The 19,693-nt window shown below is 52.8% G+C and overlaps 1 protein-coding gene across 7 annotated transcripts in view; it reads right to left on the bottom strand.

Moving 5' to 3' along the window:
• Positions 1-527: 527 nt before the first annotated feature.
• The window catches only part of LOC133358476 (pleckstrin homology-like domain family B member 1), a 53,365-nt gene continuing 34,199 nt past the window's right edge, over positions 528-19,693 (bottom strand). For 3 of the 7 annotated variants that reach the window (XM_061576789.1, XM_061576794.1, XM_061576792.1), the window contains 9 exons: positions 16,483-16,608; positions 14,545-14,647; positions 13,544-13,883; positions 12,433-12,523; positions 11,467-11,721; positions 9,479-9,698; positions 8,760-8,845; positions 7,648-7,680; positions 528-2,687 (listed from right to left, as the gene is read on the bottom strand). In XM_061576789.1, coding sequence (XP_061432773.1) covers positions 2,547-2,687; positions 7,648-7,680; positions 8,760-8,845; positions 9,479-9,698; positions 11,467-11,721; positions 12,433-12,523; positions 13,544-13,883; positions 14,545-14,647; positions 16,483-16,608 — 1,395 coding nt within the window. In that variant the 3' untranslated portion in view covers positions 528-2,546. The remainder of the gene's footprint in view (positions 2,688-7,647; positions 7,681-8,759; positions 8,846-9,478; positions 9,699-11,466; positions 11,722-12,432; positions 12,524-13,543; positions 13,884-14,544; positions 14,648-16,482; positions 16,609-19,693) is intronic. The other 4 variants (XM_061576790.1, XM_061576795.1, XM_061576793.1 and 1 more) reach the window with 4 other exon arrangements.

Here is a 19,693-nt window from a genome sequence, read left to right as displayed (position 1 = left end):
CGATCGATGCACGATGGCCGAGGATGGAGGAGCAGCGACTGCTCGAAGCAAAGCGGTGGATGACTCCGTGCGACTCACACACGCGCTTTGATGTCGATAAATAACAGCGCACAGGTGAAACGGGCACGGGGAATCGGGTGGTGGTGGTGGGGGGTGTACGATTGGAAAGGGGCGCTCACCCTCGGGGCGAGCTTCCAGTCGGACACCGAAAGCTACCGCGGGGTGTTGGATGGCAACGCGACAGAAGACTACTCTTTAGTTCTTTCGGTAAAGTCACGTCGAAAAAAATTAAGTAATAATAAATATAATGCAATACAACACAGAGAGTCGGCCAACATAACAGTTGATTACGTTCTTCCAAAGATGTCTAAATTTGAGTGACAAAACACAGACACGGAGACACACAGACAGACACACAAACAGAGAGACACACACATAGGCACACAGAAACTTCTGTGTGCCTATGTGTGTGTCTCTGTGTGAGCCTCTCTCTGCTTATGTGTCTGTCTGTGTGTCTCCGTGTCTGTATTTTGTCACGTTCTCAAATTTAGCAATCTTTGGAAGAACGTGATTAATCAGGTGGGGTGTTGACTGTTGTGTTGGCCGACTCTCTGTGTTGTATTGCATTATATTTATTATTTAATTTCTGTCGCGTACCGAAAGAACCAAAGAGTAATTCCTGCAGTCACGAAAGCTTCGAATCTAAAAGACGCGTAGCCTGGTACGCCAGGATAGTCACCAGCCTTATTGCTCTCTTTTAGTGTTCCAGATAATCTGCGCGCAAACACAAGAATAAAACTTGTTCCGGTAAAAAAGAAGACATATCGAGAAAATATGTAACGGAGGCATGTCTACATATAATTCTACGTGTGTGCGTGCTTCCAACAGTAATAAAGTTTTTACATACCTCAAGCGCTAAAGTTTACCGCTAGCACGCGTGTGTTCTTTGTTGGGTCGTGTGTTCCGACTGTGAGGTAAGGTTAAAGTTGCAGTCATTGCAATATTGACCACGGCTTTATGCCGCACCGGCTCTTTAAAACAACCACACCATCACCCACATTTTCCCCCCAGAGTTGCAGTGGTGGGTGCCAGGAACTGCTGTTGGGCCAAAACGAGAACGAGGTCACGTCGTGGAGACAGAAGGGCCCCACGACTTAAGAGTATATTTTTTTGGGCGTATTCTTTCACAATCTCGCAAAAAAATTCCTTCAAATGAGGTGGGAGCGCCGCACACTTTAGCCCGCACCCATGCGACCCTTGCAATCGACGTAACTGCTCAATGGTGGACAGAGGGAGTAAGGGAGGGGGGGGGGATTTAAATAAAATTCGCCGTTTTTCAGCTGTCGTGGCGGGAGGAATCGAACTGGCAGGTCCAGCGGTACTGCTGACCGTTACACCACCACCACCACCAAGCGATGGCATCGCAAGAAAAAAACTAAAAATTAAGTTGGATTGCTTTAACTTTGTGGAAAAAAACCCAACACCCATCATGTATTTGAGACGGTCTTTCCATGCATTTAAACTGACTGTGGTTTGTCAAACTTTAGTTCTACCTAACACTGTGTCCGATTTTCGGGTGCATTGGTGGCGCAGAATTTTAGCGCTCTGCGCTACAAACCCGCTTCCCGGGTTCGATTTGCGACAACGGCGAACAAAAGTGGCAGACGATATGTGAATCTGCGTCTCAGACTCACACCCCGTTGGCCAACCTGCGCGGTGAAGTATGGTCAACCCCCCCCCCCTCCCCATAACCAAAAGGGCATGGGGTGGACTTCATCCAACAGTGGATTGAGAGGTCTGTGAATGTATAATTGTTTTGTCACCGATTTTGGTATGTTCACAATTGCTGTGTCCTGCCTATTGTTGATCGCGGGTGAATGCCCAATATGGACGCGCAATAAAATTCAAGATGGCCGCAGCAAAAATTCATAATTCCTACAAGTTTCTAAAAAGAAAACAAATATATAAACGTATTGTAGTGATATAAAATTCATGAACGTCGAGCTATAAGTGTATATGATTGATAATATTGGAGCGTACGGGAATATAAAGTTTACGATATGAATTCCAATGTTTTCGTATATCGTGTCAAAGATGGCCGATACAGCAACGGACTGCGGAAGAGAGTTGAACAAATCCTTTGGCGGAGGAAATCCAGAGGTGTTGCTAAAAATATAAAAATGAGTTCAAGGTGGAGAATCAGTGGTTTCCAAGACATCAGGACTTCAAATTGGCAGTAGCGCAACGCAGGATGGTGAAAAAAGCAAACTGGTGCAGAAATGAGATTGTGGAGTTGCAAAATCCATGACGAATCGATCAAGATGGCGGCTGTAGAAAACAAAGATGGTGGAAACGCCAAATTCAAAATTTCCTAGTACGGCGATCCGGTGTCGCGCCGTCGCAGGGCTGAAGATGGTGGCATCCAACAGCTTCCGGTGGCAGCGCTGGCGGGTGCTGAAGAGCCCAAAGTGGCGGCGCTGCAAAATCCACGATGGCGGCGTTGAGAGGGGGATGCGCAAATAAGATGGCGGAGAGGTGGGATGCGGCTAGTTGAGGAAGAGCGTGTAGCCCTCGGCTCCCGTGATGATGACGTCCATCCAGATCCTCATGGCCTCCGGCGACTGGGCAACCATGTAGTAGACACGGTCATGGGTCTTCACGCAGAACGTCAGTGCCGGGTTGGGGCTCTGTTGGAGAAAGGGCAAGGGGAGAATAAAGGAGCGCCGCGCGGTGGGGAGATGTTAACTTCTTCGCCTGGTAGGCAGGAGGTCGTGGTTTATATCCCGACCCTGACGCCTGCTGCTGTATATTTGTAGTTTGCGTCTCTCTCCCAGTGGTCACGAGCATTTTTCTCCGGGGTCCTGCAGTTTTACCTTCCACATTTAGAATCAACGTGAATTTAAAGTATTTCGCTGCTGCTATAAATTTCCACTTGGTAAGCCACTTTCGTTGAGCTATCATTTTTGATAGCCAGGTCGCCTCTGAAAAAGAGCCGTATAAGCACAGTGGGCCTTACCTGGTAAAATACAAAAGAGTTTAGAAAGAGGGCAAGAGCGAGACATGGGCAAGATAAGACGGAATGTATTACAAACATGCTCCTAGGCAGCACTAATTTTAGCCCGTATTTGTTTCATTTATTTAGTCTCAGCCGAGGACAACCCGAAGGTGAATTTAGTCCAGCCGCAAGTCGGTGGTATTTCATTTCAAGTACGCTTCTTGGTCTGGCTAAAATCTCCACGGCCCATTGTCATCAGGTCGGCCAATCGGTGAGCTTGGTGACTCGTCAGCGATACGACGGCCATGTTGGCCTCCGGCGGGCGCCGCTGCGTTCTCCGACGGCGTGACTCAACGACCGCGAGGTGAACTCCGTGTCGTCACAGTCGTCGTCACGCCCGACAAATGTAATAGTCGATAAAAATTGAATTAAAAAAACATTTAATGGACGAACATTTATTACTTCCCTTCTACGTGACTTTACCGAAAGAACCAAGAAGATGAACATTTCCCTCTCTAATTTCCTCGAGCGGATTAAGGATAACGTTGATCGATATCTCGCTTTTATTTATTGGTTGTCGCACGCAACCCCTCGCTATATCTTGCCGCTCTCTCCCCGCAAAAGATGAACTCCACCAAACATCTCAATGGTATTGGGTTGTATGTATGGTGAACTTCTTTCGTATCGCGCATAGCCAACCATGCTCACTGTTATTGTTACCATGAGTCCACCGATTTGACTTCATTGGCCTCCTCAATACTGAGAAATGCTGGCGAAGATGTTAAATAATTTTTAATCCGTACTTATTTCCACCAGTTTATTTCCACAAGTTTATAAGCGAAACAATTTTTTTTATTATTTAATTGGTTACACAGGTCATTTTCAAAAGCAATAAAGCCAAATGATAGCTCAACGAAGTGGCTCATCACGTGGAAATTTAAATCAGCCAAATACTCTAAACGCATGTTTATAAATGTGGGGGGAAAACTGAAAAATCCACGCGACCACAGGGAGAGAGACATGCAAACTCTAAATATACAGCAGGCGTCAGGGTCGAGATTGAACCCACGACCTCCTGTATACCAGGCGAGGTAGTTAACATCTCCTAGCCACCGTGATGATGATGAGAGAGAGACACCGCAAACTCCAAATATACAGCAGGCGTCAGGGTTGGGATCGAACCCACGACCTCCTGTATACCAGGTGAGGTAGTTAACATCCTAGCCACCGTGATGATGAGAGAGAGACACACCGCAAACTCCAAATATACAGCAGGCGTCAGGGTTGGAATCGAACCCACGTCCTCCTGTATACCAGGCGAGGTAGTTAAAATATCATAGCCACCGTGATAATGAGAGAGAGAGACATGCAAACTCCAAATATACAGCAGGCGTCTGGGTTGGGATCGAACCCACGACCTCCTGTATACCAGGCGAGGGAGTTAACATCCTAGCCACCATGATGATGAGAGAGAGAGACGCAAACTCCAAATATACAGCAGGCGTCAGGGTCAGCATCGAACCCACGACCTCCTGTATACCAGGTGAGGTAGTTAAAATCTCATAGCCACCGTGATGATGAGAGAGAGAGAGACACACCGCAAACTCCAAATATACAACAGCAGGCGTCAGGGTTGGGATCGAACCCACGACCTCCTGTATACCAGGCGAGGTAGTTAACATCTCATAGTCACCATGATGATGATGAGAGAGAGACACACTGCAAACTCCAAATATACAGCAGCAGGCGTCAGGGTTGGGATCGAACCCACGACCTCCTGTATACCAGGCGAGGTAGTTAACATCTCATAGTCACCATGATGATGATGAGAGAGAGACACACTGCAAACTCCAAATATACAGCAGCAGGCGTCAGGGTCAGCATCGAACCCACGACCTCCTGTATACCAGGTGAGGTAGTTCAAATCTCATAGCCACCGTGATGATGAGAGAGAGAGAGACACACCGCAAACTCCAAATATACAGCAGCAGGCGTCAGGGTTGGGATCGAACCCACGACCTCCTGTATACCAGGCGAGGTAGTTAACATCTCATAGTCACCATGATGATGATGAGAGAGAGACACACTGCAAACTCCAAATATACAGCAGCAGGCGTCAGGGTTGGGATCGAACCCACGACCTCCTGTATACCAGGCGAGGTAGTTAACATCTCATAGTCACCATGATGATGATGAGAGAGAGACACACTGCAAACTCCAAATATACAGCAGCAGGCGTCAGGGTTGGGATCGAACCCACGACCTCCTGTATACCAGGCGAGGTAGTTAACATCTCATAGTCACCATGATGATGATGAGAGAGAGACACACTGCAAACTCCAAATATACAGCAGCAGGCGTCAGGGTTGGGATCGAACCCACGACCTCCTGTATACCAGGCGAGGTAGTTAACATCTCATAGTCACCATGATGATGATGAGAGAGAGACACACTGCAAACTCCAAATATACAGCAGCAGGCGTCAGGGTTGGGATCGAACCCACGACCTCCTGTATACCAGGCGAGGTAGTTAACATCTCATAGTCACCATGATGATGATGAGAGAGAGACACACTGCAAACTCCAAATATACAGCAGCAGGCGTCAGGGTTGGGATCGAACCCACGACCTCCTGTATACCAGGCGAGGTAGTAAACATCTCATAGTCACCATGATGATGATGAGAGAGAGACACACTGCAAACTCCAAATATACAGCAGCAGCAGGCGTCAGGGTTGGGATCGAACCCACGACCTCCTGTATACCAGGCGAGGTAGTTAACATCTCATAGTCACCATGATGATGATGAGAGAGAGACACACTGCAAACTCCAAATATACAGCAGCAGGCGTCAGGGTTGGGATCGAACCCACGACCTCCTGTATACCAGGCGAGGTAGTTAACATCTCCTAGCCACTGTGCGCCATGATCCGCGTCACGGCGGGCGTGAGTCGCAGAATTGCCGCCACGTCGGGTGAATGCCGCCCGCTCGTTAAAAAACAAATAAACACGACAACAAACGTGCCTCTGACGAATACTCTCGTCGCTAATTTTCGCAAATCAACACGCACCAACTGCTGCAGGCATGCACACACGACGCAAACAACACAAAGGGGGGGGGGGGGTGCGAAACACAGGCGTTGATGAAACACGGAGAAGATGCTGCCAAAAAAAATCTATATATAAGCGCCACGTGATCGGTAGCGTGCCGAACCATCTTGCGGAAGACTGTTGAAAGCGATGATTTAAAACGATTATCATTCTTTGTTTTATTTCTACGCTCGATTTGGCCAGGAAAGCCTCACTCGAGTCTACTGCTGCTGCGTCTGATACCAATTGAGTGATTTGCATAAACACCGGTTTTGACATGTATGATTGTGCTTTTGAGCCTTGGGATTTGACCAGTGAACCCACGGGAAATCCCCGAGTCAGGAGTCGAACCCAGGTCCTTCTAAGTGCAGTGAGGCCACAAGCGTACACCACTGCACCACCGCTCCTGTCGCCAAATTGACAGCGTCTTCCGGAAGACAACATTCTCCGGATTTATAGGAGACAATGCAAACACTTTTTATTTACAATGTATGTACTGTGCGTTGAACTTTCTTTCGCACCGTACGTAGCCAACCGCGCTAATCGTAGGTGCGTGGGAAGGACAACAGACGTGAACACCAAGAGCACATCTCTAAAGAAATTAGTTTGTCAATCTATGTGATGATTTAAAGGTGCAGCAGCGCTCCAATGGCTTCCTAATATCGGAATAAAGAGCGTTCCAGACGGCCGCAAGAAGCGCGCCTGGTGCGGTGACCGCCGCCTTTGTTCGACGGCCAGCCAGAAGCCGCTGCCGCTGCTGCTACCGCCGGAGTAAATAGGGTACAATGTGTGTGTGTGTGGCTGTGTGTGTGGCTGTGTGTGTGTGGCTGTGTGTGTGTGGCTGTGTGTGTGGCTGTGTGTGTGGCTGTGTGTGTGGCTGTGTGTGTGTGGCTGTGTGTGTGTGGCTGTGTGTGTGTGGCTGTGTGTGTGTGTGGCTGTGTGTGTGGCTGTGTGTGTGTGGCTGTGTGTGTGGCTGTGTGTGTGGCTGTGTGTGTGTGGCTGTGTGTGTGTGGCTGTGTGTGTGTGGCTGTGTGTGTGTGGCTGTGTGTGTGTGGCTGTGTGTGTGTGGCTGTGTGTGTGGCTGTGTGTGTGTGGCTGTGTGTGTGTGTGTGGCTGTGTGGCTATGAACCTGGCAGAGACCCGGGTTCGATTCCCGCTCACGGCCAACGCCAGTGATGATCATCTGAACCGGCCTCCCCTACGTCTCAAATGAGCGCCTGGTGCGGTGTGTGAACATCGCCACTGGGGAGACAAAGGCGGCCAGCCGAGCGCGGTGTTGACCACCCACCCCCTCGTGTGCCGCGCTGGCCTTCGTAGGCGCCGCTACTCGCTAAAGGCACTTGCCCCCAAACGGTTTGTTCGAGCTGTATGGGGAATATTTGTGTCTGTGGGGGGAGCGACCAGGTGCGAGGACGTTCCACAGCGAAGCAAAGTCGGCAGCCGCCCGCAAAGCTTCGGGGTCGGGTTAGTAGGAGTGCATTCCCGGGGGGAGAAAAAAACCACAAACACGGGCGTTGCCACTCGGGGAACACGAAGAAGCCAACGTCCAAGCGTTTACATACTGTGATTTTGGCAAATCTCAATATCCCCCATGGCTGAAAGGAAAGACAACAACAATGGTGATCAGTTTAAACACGTAGCAGCGCTTTTGCAACGAATATGATTAATAATAAAGGTGTTTTTGGGTTAGGTCGCGCTTGAGCCCCCCGAAACTCTGTACTTGACGTGACGATGTTCAAGCTGTGATGAAGACATCATCCTCTTAGGTTTTTTCGGTAAAGTCACGTAGGTAAAAAATAAAATTAATGAAAGTAATAATAGAAATAAGATAAAATAATAAATCACGACGTTTCGGAGGCAACACAAGTCATCATTGATACAGTAAATCGTGCTGTGACGGTCCCACCTGATGACGGAGACTTGTGTTGTCTCCGAAACGTCGTGATTTATTATTTTATTTCTATTATTTTATTAATTTTAATTTTATTTTTTCCCTACGTGACTTTACCGAAAAAACCTAAGAGTATGAATCCTTGCAGTCAGGAAAGCTTCAAATCTAGAACGAAGACATCAGTTCGACTCGAGAGCGAAGAATCTCGCTCGTGCGGCAGGGCGAGGCGGGAGGGTGCTGCCCTCTACTGGGTCGCTTGAAGAAGGGGAAGGGATCTCAGCGGTAGCTCTGTGACAGCCACTTCCGCGGGTTCTGTTCTGAGTGGACCGGAGCATCACTTGAGTGGATCTCAGAGGTAACAGTAGGAGCAGATCGTTTAATTCTGCAGTGCAGGTTTAAATGCTGCTGCTGCTGCTGCAAATGTGTAGTGGGGACGATGATGATGGCGATGACGAGAATGATGATGATGACAATGATGATGATGATGACGATGATGACGATGCTGACGACGATGATGACGACGACGACGATGATGACAACAATGACGATGATGACAATGACGACGATGACGAAGATGACGATGATGACGAGTGATGGTGATGTTGTTGACGACGATGATGTCGATGATGATGATGATGTTGATGACGACGGCGAAGGCTACCACAGAGACACAACGCCCGGCAGTGAGCACCGTCCTCGGAGGAGGGAGTCGGGCGAGGGTGAGGAGGTGGTGAGTGGCGCTGTGTTCCAGGTGAGTGGGTGAGCCGAGTGGCTCTGCATCACCTTGTTGGCGTTTTTCAGGTGATCGTAGTAAACCTCCTGGATGGCCTGGAAGTAAATGACTCCCTTCAGCTTGGCTTCGTGTTTGTCTGCGTGTACACGGGCGCACAGAGGGGACAGAGGTGGCACAATGAGAGAGATAAAGATCCCCCGTGTAGCCTGTAGCCGACTGTTGGGGCAAGTGCTGTTAGCGGTTAGCGAGCAGCATCACCGATGGAGGGCGGCACGGCGCACGAGGAGGTGGTGTGGGAGGAGCCACCGCCTTTGTCAATGGCGACGATAACGACGAAGATTTTGTTAACGACGACGATGATAACAACAACAACAAAGGTGATGACAATGACAATAACAACGACAACAAGAACGATAACGACGACAATAACAAAAACAATGACAACAACGACAACAACCATAACGACAATGGTGATAACGACGACGACAACAACCACAATGGTGATCACGATGACAACAACCACAACAACAATGGTGATAACGATGACAACAACGATGACAACAACCATAACGACAACGGTGATCACGACGATAACAACGACGACAACAACAACCACAACGACAACGGTGATAACGACGACGACAACAACAACAACCACAACGGTGATAACGATGATGACGACGACGACAACCATTACGACGATGGTGATAACGTCGTTAAACGACGACAACGTTTGCCGGCGGCGTCGCCGGCGTGCGCGCCGACCCACCGGCGTAGTAGGCCAGCGTGCGCTTGTTGCGGTCGAAGACGAACCAGCGCTTGCGCCACGTCTTGATCTTGCCGCCCATCTTGGTGAGGAGGCCGCGGCAGGTCTTGGCGGTGAGCGCCACGTGGCGGCACGTCTCCACGCCGTGGCCCGCCGCCTCCACGTGGCCACGCAGGTCAAAGTCCTCCTTGCGCACCGGCAGGTAGCGAGTCAGCGGGCGGGACTGCTCGCGGAGAGACGGGGGGAGGGGTGGGGGTGGGTAGGGGTGGGGGGAGTGGGGTGTGGGGAGGGAGGAAGGGGGGTGGGGGCAGGGGGTGGGGGGAGGGGGTGGGGGAGTAGGGTGCGGAAAGGGAGGGGGTGGGGGGAGAGGGTGGGGGGAGTGGGGGGTGCGGGAGGGGGTGCGGGGGTGAGGGAGTGGGGTGCGGGGAGGGAGGGGGGTGGGGGCAGGGAGTGTGGTAGGGGGTACGGAGGGTGGGAGGAGGGTGGGGGAGGTGGGGATGAGAGGGTGGGGGCAGAGGGGTTGGGAAGGAAGGTGGAGGGGATGGAGGTGGTGGGGAGGGAGTGGGGCGGGTAGGGGAGGAGGGGGTGCAGCAGGGAGGGAGGGGGTGGGGGGAGGGAGCACGATAGGGGGGATGGTGGGGGGAGGGATGGGGATGGTTGGGGGAGGGAAGGAGGTGGGGGGAGGGAGGGGTGGGGGGAGGGAAGGAGGTGGGGGGAGGGAGGGGTGGGGGGAGGGAGGGAGGTGGGTGGTAGGGGGGAGAGAGGAAGGGGTTGGGGGGAATGGAGGGGGGGGAGAGGGGTTGGGGAGGAAGGTGGGGGGGAGGGAGGTGGTGGGGAGGGAGGGAGTGAGGGGTGGTAGGGGAGGAGGGGGTGGGGGGTGGGGGGAAGGAAGGAGTTGGGGGGAGCACGATGGGGGGGGGGGGGGGGGGGTCACAATGGTTATTTAGACTACTGCAGCAGCAGCAGGAGAAACCCGATGGCCTGTGAAGCTCTTTTGTCACCGGTGTCCAGTCGGGGCACGGGCTGAGTGTGCTGGAGGGACTCGTTGTTGTCGGGCAAACTCTTACAGCCGCATAGCTCCAGCAGCAGCAGCATCAGCAGCAGCATCAGCAGCATCAGCAACAGCAGCAGCAGCATCAGCAGCAGCATCAGCAGCAGCATCAGCAGCATCAGCAACAGCAGCAGCAGCATCAGCAGCATCAGCAGCAGCATCAGCAGCAGCATCAGCAGCAGCATCAGCATCAGCAGCAGCAGCAACTTCTTGCGATTATCGCCGAAGGAGGTGCGGTAGCTTAGTAGCACAGTTTGGTACTGACACCCCATTCTCGTAGCACCGAGGCCACGTGTGTATGTTGATTGTTTACGTATGTGTGTATGTGTCTATGTATGTATATATGTGTGTGTGTATGTCTGTAGTGCATGATTAACTTATTTCGCACCGTACGTTTACAACAACAACAAGCAGTTGTAAAGAATGTAGTTTGTCTATCCATGCAAGTCTATGGGTCTATGAAAGTCTATGGGTCTCTGTGCGAGTCTGTGGGTCTCTATGCCAGTCTGTGGATCTCTGTGCAAGTCTGTGGGTCTCTGTGCGAGTCTGTGGGTTTTTGTGCGAGTCTGTGGGTTTCTGTGCGAGTCTGTGGGTCTCTGCGAGTCTGTGGGTCTCTATGCGAGTCTGTGGCTCTCTGTGCGAGTCTGTGGCTCTCTGTGCGAGTCTGTGGGTCTCTGTGCGAGTCTGTGGGTCTCTGTGCGAGTCTGTGGGTCTCTGTGCGAGTCTGTGGCTCTATGTACGAGTCTGGTGGGTCTGTTCAGGATCCACGCGGGGATCCCCGCACATCTCTCAGTCTCTCCTCCCGCGCGTCGCCGCGTCTCCCTGCATCTCCCCCCGCCTCTCCTCTTGTGTGTCTGCCTGTCTCCCTGCATCTCCTCTTGTGCGTGCCTCCTGTTACACCCCCCGCACCCCCCCCCCCCCCACAGCTCCACTCACTCACCTGCTGCACGGCGTGCGCGTCCCTGAGCCTCACGTCAGCACCCCGCGACGACCCCCCGCCCGGGCCCCCCCCTCCCCCCCACGACGGAGCCCCCCCCGCGTCCCCCCCACCCCGGGGGGGCGGCCCCCCCCCGCCCCCCGCGCCAGCGAGGAGGCGCCGCTGCCGCTCCGTCTCGTCCCGGAGCTGCGCCTCCACTCGCTCGCGGCGCCGCCGCTCGAGATCCAGCGCCCGCCGGCGCTCCTCCGCCTCGCGCTCCTGCTCGGGGCGGGGGGGGGGGCAGCAGCGGCGGCATCAGCGTCGGCGGTGGGTGGTGGGTGGGTGAGAGGGTGGGTGAGTGGATGGGTGGGTGGGTGAGTGGGTGAGTGGGTGGGTGGGTGAGTGGGTGGGTGAGTGAGTGGGTGAATGAGTGGTTCGGTGAGTGGGTGAGAGGGTTGGTGGGTGGGTGAGTGAGTGAGTGGATGGGTGGGTGGGTGAGTGAGTGAATGGGTGAGTGAATGGGTGAGTGGGTGAGTGAATGGGTAAGTGGGTGAGTGAGTGGATGAGTGAGTGGATAGCTGAGTGGATGGGTGAGTGGGTGAGTGAATGGGTGAGTAGGTGAGTGAGTGGATGAGTGAGTGGGTGAATGAGTGAGTGAATGAGTGGGTGAGTGAATGATTGAGTGAGTGGGTGAGTGAGTGAGTGGGTGAGTAAGCGAGTGGATGAGTGACTTTGTAACTTTTGTGGCCAAACCGTATATATGTTTTGGTTCTCATAACACACACACCACACCACACACACCACATACACCACACACACGTACATCACACACACAGACACACGTACACCACACACACGTACACCACAAACACACGTACACCACACGTGCACGCACGCATACATATAGCCGTACGTAGCCAACTAATTAGCGCGGTTGAGTTCAGCATACATACAAAGACAAAGTCACTCTCCGAGTGACTTTAAATTCACCTTCATCTCCAAGAGCCTCGCCTTCTCCACCTGTGCATCCCTCAACATGCGCTCCATCTCCTCCAGACGCACCGTGTCCATGCCGCTCGCACTGACGCACACAGACACAGAAACCCCCCCCCCGGTGCAGCCTCAGCAGACTGTTCGCAAGCAGCACAGATGAATGCCGGCACGGTGGAACACGAGGGGGTGGGTGGCCAGCACCACGCCCGGCTGCGTTTGTCTCCTCAGTGGTGATGGTTACACCCCGTAGATACAATGCATCCACCATTGCCACCACCACTCCCACCACCGCCACCACTCCCACCAGCAGCACCACCACCTCCACCGCTGCCACCACCACCGCCAGCACCACTCCATCATCACCACCACCGCCGCCACTTCCATCATCACCACCACCTCCACCACCACCGCCGGCACCACCTCCATCATCACCACCACTGCCACCACCTCCATCATCACCACCACCTCCACCACCACCACCGCCACCACCTCCACCGCCACCACCACCACCACCACCGCCACCACCACCACCGCTACCTCCACCACCGCCAGCTTCAAACGCGAGGAGCGACCGAGCGTCTGTGCGGCGTTCAGAGTCAACGCCGTCGATCGTCTTCACCAAGCCGCTGGACCGGTCGTGGCACGCGGAGAACCGCCCTGATGTCGATTGTGTCGTCGGGTTGCGTTCGGTTGCGGGGTTATTCGATTGTTTAGACAATGACGACGATTCTCCTGCTGTACGGGGTACAAAGACAAAGATCCCCCATGTAGCCCTCAACAAACTGCTGGGGCAAGTGCTGTCAGAGAGTCGCGAGCAGCACCTACGAAGGCCGGCACTGTTACAGACGAGGGGGGGGGGGGTGGGTGGCCGGCACCACGCCCGGCCGCCTTTGTCTCCCCAGGTGGCGACGTTTACTACACACTGCACTGGGTACTCATTTGAGGCCGAGTCGACCTAGGGGAGGCTCAGAACCGGTTCAGACGCTCGTCAGCGGGGTTGGCCGTGAGCGGGAATCGAACTCGGGTCCTCTGGCGGCTTCCAGAACTATCCGCGGCGCCACCGACACACGAGCCAGTGGCCGGCCGTGCCAGGCTAGGTGCACCACACCTGGACATGGCATCGGGCGAGCACTGCGAGTTGGCGTTGGAGACGCTGGTGTCCATGCTGTCGGAGCTCTCCAGGCTCAGCGTGTCGTAGGCCCCTCCACCGCCGCCCACTCTTCCCCCCGCTCCGCCACCACCGTTCCCCAGAAGCTCTTCCACCACCATCGCGGCGGCCGCCGCCTCCTCCTGGTCCACCTCCTCCTCCTCGGCGCATCCCCTGGACGACGACGAGGTGGGGGACGAGGGCAGCGCATGGAGGGCTGCCCACTGCGTCTGGGCCTCGGCCGCGGCCCGTAGCCTCAGGTCGGCCAGGCGACGCCGCTGCTCTTCTATCACCTGGTGCCCTGTGGGGGGTGGGAGGGAGGGGGCCCCACGGTGGCGAGGTGTGAACTACCTCGCCTGGTCTACAGGAGGTCGTGGGTTCGATCGCGGAACCTGACGATGCCTGCTGCTGTATATTTGGAGTTTGCGTCTCTCTCTCCCTGTGGTCGCGTGGATTTAATCTCCGGGTCCTCCGGTTTTCTTCCTCCATATTTACAATGATGATGATAAGCCCACTTCGTTGAGCTATAATTTGTGATATCCAGGTCGTATTCTTTGGTTCTTTCGGTAAAGTCACGTAGATAGAACAAAAACACACTACATTTCGATCGCAACACAAGCGGTGTGTTGCGGTCACGACCGCTTGTGTTGCGATCGAAACGTCGTGGTTTTTGTTCTATCTACGTGACTTTACCGAAAGAACCAAAAAAATATGAATTCCTGCAGTCACGAAAGTTTTAAGTCAAAATATAGCCAGTTCGCTTCTGAAAAAGAGCTACATGGCCCAGTGGGACCTTACCTGGTAAGTGAGTAGTTTGTAGTTTGTGTTGAAGCAATGTTGTTGTAATTATGCACTCCCAGAAGATATGCCATGCTGTGGCTGAAGGAATGTGTAAAATACACTCTGTTTTTTTATGTTCAGGGACAACTGCCACTCGGCCTAGCACCCCAGAAAAGCCTTACCTTTTTCCTGGAAGGTCTGCTGCCGCTTGTTCTCTATCTCCTGCAGGGTGGCCTTCAGGTTACGGGGCAGGCTGTTGGTGCCCAGCTGGGCCAACACAGAGGACTGTTCAACAGAAATGTCCACAAAAAAAGCAATTAAGATAATGAGCAGAGTGTTTGGGATTTGCAGATACAACCAAATAGCAAGGTAATAAGTCTGATGTGAAGATTATATACGAAGAATTCTAAAAACATTTAAAAAACCTTGTTGTCATGTTACGTATGTACACTGATCTTCTTCCGCACAGTACGTAGCCAACCGAGCCAATCTGCTCATATGATTTTTTTTTATTAATGGGGGAGCGTTAGTTGTGTTATGAAGCACAGATTAATTATTGTGAATAACTATTTACTTCATGTTTTACACAGGAAAGCCTTCACTAGTTCTTTAAAAAATACTGTTTCAGCCATCTCAATCCTCTAACCCTGAAAGCAGACACCTCTCGGTTCCAGAGTACAGAAACTTCTTTTAAGATTTGTCCCAAGTCCGATTGCAGTAAAATCACAAATGTCGTCGGAGAAAACGGATTGTAAGTCGAAGTACATACGAGAGTCATAGTGAGACCATCATTCTCGCTCTCCGAGCAGTTGTTGCTAGGGATTGCATCATCACTGCCACTGCACCAGCCAATCAGCTGCGCCGGAAAATAACCCCCCAGGCAACATGGCCGACATGGCGTCTCCCAGGCAACATAGCTGGCATTATTTCACGACTCCATGTGCTTTGGCTGAGGTAATATGATACTATTAAAGTTTGTTAACATTGATATCATAATTAATAATATTGCCATTTTATTATTATTAGCGCTTGAAATCCACTTACAATTTTTCCTGCCCAATCGTGAGATTTCTCATAGCTCAACCGTAACTGCCTTATCTTATATAAAACTGATCTTACGACACTGCAACGATGTTGTTACTCATTCTGTACTCTGGCCCCTGGGTTTAAATCCAGGTTTCTCACTGATGCTGGCTAAGTGTCTCTGGCCAGGTCATTAAAATTCCATGGACCAAGAGACGCCCAGAATATCAGCGGTACTGGCCCAGCATGTCCCTGACACAGCCATTATGAACCTCCTGAGAGAGAGAGATACACACCCACACCCAGGGGTTGAACCCAGGATCTCAGCAGTGCTGGGTTCTAAGTCCCCCCTCCCATCCCCCACAGGGCAAATTTGGCATGACGACACTGGCATGATGCAAAGCTGAACCACTATGCAGACAACTCAGCAGCCTACTTGCTGTACTGCCGCCTCTTACGGTCACCGGCTCACAATCGGGCACTTTGGAAAGAGAAGTTCACGCATGATCTGATAGGCTCACAGGTGACGACATCACATTTACGCCACTCTATTTAAGACCGAAACAGGAGGATGTGTCCACAATTCCGGCTGTCGCCTGATGAGGTTGGTTGTTGTTGCTGTTGTGATTACCGGCGAAACGTCACGGCTACTCGAATTGTAAATTGTGTGGTGGGAGGACCCGGAGAAAAATCCACCCAACCACGGGGAGAAAGAGAGACGCAAACTACAAATATACAGTAGGCGTCAGAGTCGGGCTCGAATCCACGACCTCCTGAAAACCAGGCAAGGTAGTTAACAACTCCTTGCCACCGTGATGATGATGAGAGAGCGAGAGACGCAAACTACAAATATACAGCAGCAGGCGTCAGGGTCTGGATCGAACCCACGACCTCCCGTACACCAGGCGAGGTAGTTAACATTGCCTAGCTATCGGGACGCCCACGAACATCTGCAACGAGAGGTGAGCACGCTCCACCCCTGGCCACGTCAGACGGGCAGGACAGCGGTTGGAGATAGCCGACGCATGAAAAGGCTTTTGATCCCCCAGTTGGGAAGACCCGGGGGGGGGGGGGGGAGTAGGGAACAGGAGTCGAACCTTGAGGCTGACGTTGCGGCCGAGTGTGGCGCTGCTGTAGGGGGTGCAGGGCGCGGAACTGGGGGCAGCGCGCCGGGATTTTTTCCCTTTTAGCCGGAGCGCTGATTCCCCGCTCACATCCAGCTGCTGGTCGGTGAAACACCAAGCGGACGTGGAGTTGGCAACCGCGGAATTTATTCGAAGAGTTACAAATAAATATTCCGTTTAACGTCCCCCTCCGGCCGCCGGCGCGAAGGCCCGGCAAAGCGCGAGATAGGAGAGGCGGGATAAGCGGCCGTGAGCCGTGCTTGCTTGTACATTAGCCATGCGGCGTGCTCGTAAAAAGCCTTATACGGCGGCGGAGGGGGTGGGGGGGGGAATGGGAAGGCAACGGTCGCAGATCGTTTTGAGATGATGGGGGCCCCCCTAAACCACAATGCGGTTGCATTTTTTCGAGAGTTGGTGGTGGTCTAGACAAGGCTGGCAAGCATCCTGTACGTTGCAGTGGGGGGGGGGGGGGGGGGGGGGTTAAATGGCGTGCACGCAAGGCATGATGGGAACGATGTCTCCCTGTTCCCTGCTGCAAAAGGTTTAGACTTTTTATTTGATATGTTTTCTATACTTTCAACTTTTTATATTTTTTAAAAGCTGAATAATCTCCAGAGCAGATTTGGGGACCCGTTGCAACTGCAGAGCGATCGTTCCATTTAAGAATCGAGTTCTCGCGGAGGGTTTTAATTTGAAAGCGCCGGGTGCAAGCAAAGGAGGGGAGAGGTTCTTGCATTGGCCGACGTCACGAATTTCTACGCGCGTGAGCCTTTGAGGGTTTCACGGACGTACGTTGAACTTATTTTGCACCACCGTACGTAGCCAACCGTAGCTAAGAGGAGGTGCGGGGGCCAATTCGTTTGTCTAGATGATGATTTACAAGTGCCATAGCTCCATGTGGCTTCCTAACACTGGAAGGAAGAACGTTCCAGACGGCGACAGAAGCGCATCTGAAAGCGCCACGTGATGATGCAGTGCGGCCCTCCGAATGCGGTTTTGTGGTTACGCCCCGTGCCGTTCGGCGCGATGTCTGACGTTCCGCTCCCCACGTGCCGGAAGCTGCTTCAGGAAGCTGACGAAAACGAAACTCTTCAGCTCCTGAAGAGGCTCCTCCGGCACGCGTGGCGCAAAATGTCGGACGCCTTGCAGAACGACGCGCGCACGCGCCGCCGTGTGCGTCTGACCGTTTTAACGTTTAGACTTGAACAAAAAAACACTCAAAAACAAATAAAAGCGCGGTGCAGAACAAAAAATCATGCGCACAGGCAACCGTAAGGCTTTGCAGACTGTGGCTGCCGAACAAGGCCTCAATAGCCATTCGCGTGAAGGAGGCCTTGAAACCGAGACGATATTATCGTTCGTTTATCCTTTGCGAGGCAGCCCGACCCAAGCAATAGACAGCCAGGAAGATGGAAAAAACATTGGAGAATGCCCTTCATGCCAGTGTCGTACACCAAACTCAAAGCCTCTCCCGAGGCACAATTTCCCCACTTCCCAGTACTCGACAGGAAGTCGTGAAAGCCATGCGTTCGGGGGTGCATTCTGGGAAGGGAGAAGAGATGGTGCATGGTGAGAGCTGGGCAGGCCGTGGTTGAAACTCCGGACGCGAAGTCAGCGACAAAGACGCTGCATGCGACAAGTCAACGTCGACTCCACAACGTAGACACCACATCAGCATGTATGCAGTCTGTTCTCCTGCATAACGCCGCGCGTTGTTTTTACAACGTGAATTGGGATGTAACGCGACGAATGTTGCATTAGGAGGCACAATTTTTTTCATAACGCGGATGCCAATTGGATATATAACGTGATCTAGCGAAAGGAACTACGTCGCGTGAGTAGTAATAAGCGGTTTTAACGGCTGCCTCGGCCTAGCATCATCATCACACGAGGCATTGCGATGCTGCTGGATGCTCCTAGACGCTACCCACGCACGCCTTGGTCCTTGCTCAGCCTGCGTTACGGATCTCACGCGTTATCGCGGACCGTGCTTTACCTCAATATTATTCATTATGACGCGATTGTTCCACATGACGCGATTGTTCCATAGGAACTTAACGACTACCACCGCCACATTAGAGGAGAACAGGCTGTACTCCGCTCGACTGCCACCACTCACAGCCTAGTCACCATTGTCCTAGCGACGGCTGGGCTCCATGGCGTTGTTGCGTCGTGTTCGTTGTGGCAATGTTCACACTCCGGTGCCCCTTACTGGACATCTGTGCCAAAAGAGCTTCATAGCTCATCGGATTCCTCCTCCAGATTCTGATTCTGACACCCAGGGCTCATTACCGGCTCAAGTTAAGCACGGTGTTGGGCTGGCTCGGTTGAGCAAAAGCCGTGAACAAGAAAACATCAAGCTAAACCGAACCGATTAGCCGGAGACTCGTGTTCCAAGACGTCTGGAAGTTGCAGGGTGGTGGTTGGGTCGTCCCGTTTACCACCGAATCTCTCACGGAACGTGCGAGCAGGTTCAACCTAGTCGCGCTGTTGTTTTTTAAAGACGTTGTACTGTACTCACCGCGCAGAACCATAGCGACACGACCACCGCCGCCACTCTACGATAGCCGGCGACAAACTGGGGCCGCACTCCTCCCCTCCCGCCGCATGGCCTTGTGGGGGAACGTCGGTACATCTACCGACCTGAAGACGTGCCGATGAAGTTATTTTATTGTAGTTTTTATTCCGATTCCGTTCCGATCATGTACACGTACGTCATCGGAGCGGATTGTACACATGTGTAGTGACATCGCTGGATGTCACCATGCTGTGGGTGCAGTACCGGCCCTAGAGGGGCAGGGCATGCAGTGAATAACTGTGCTGGATGGCACCATGCCTTAAGTGCAGTGCCGACCCTTCAGGACAGGGTGTGTGGGTGCCGACCGAAGGATAAAGTTGCGTGAGGCCATGGCACTCTGGTTGACCCGGGAAGACACGTGACTGGTTAAGTTGACAGAGGGGGCTAGGGGGGGTCATGTGATTGGGACCCAGATCCTTCCCGAGGATTCTGGAAGGTGGGCGTGGCCAAGGGCGGGGACCGGCCATGCCGCAGAGAAGAGAAGCTAGGTCCCGAGAGGGACCAGGGTTGTTGTTCATCCTGGAAGAAACCTTCATCTACGAGTCTCCTACACATAGACCTGGGCCGAAATCGTTGGTCCCGGTCCGTAGTAGTGGTTACGTTGTG

The sequence above is a fragment of the Lethenteron reissneri genome, chromosome 62 (assembly GCF_015708825.2).
Source record: "Lethenteron reissneri isolate LAM-NWPU_2019-01 chromosome 62, ASM1570882v1, whole genome shotgun sequence".
Taxonomy (NCBI): Eukaryota; Metazoa; Chordata; class Hyperoartia; order Petromyzontiformes; family Petromyzontidae; genus Lethenteron; species Lethenteron reissneri.
This window is presented reverse-complemented; position numbering and strand designations above follow the sequence as displayed.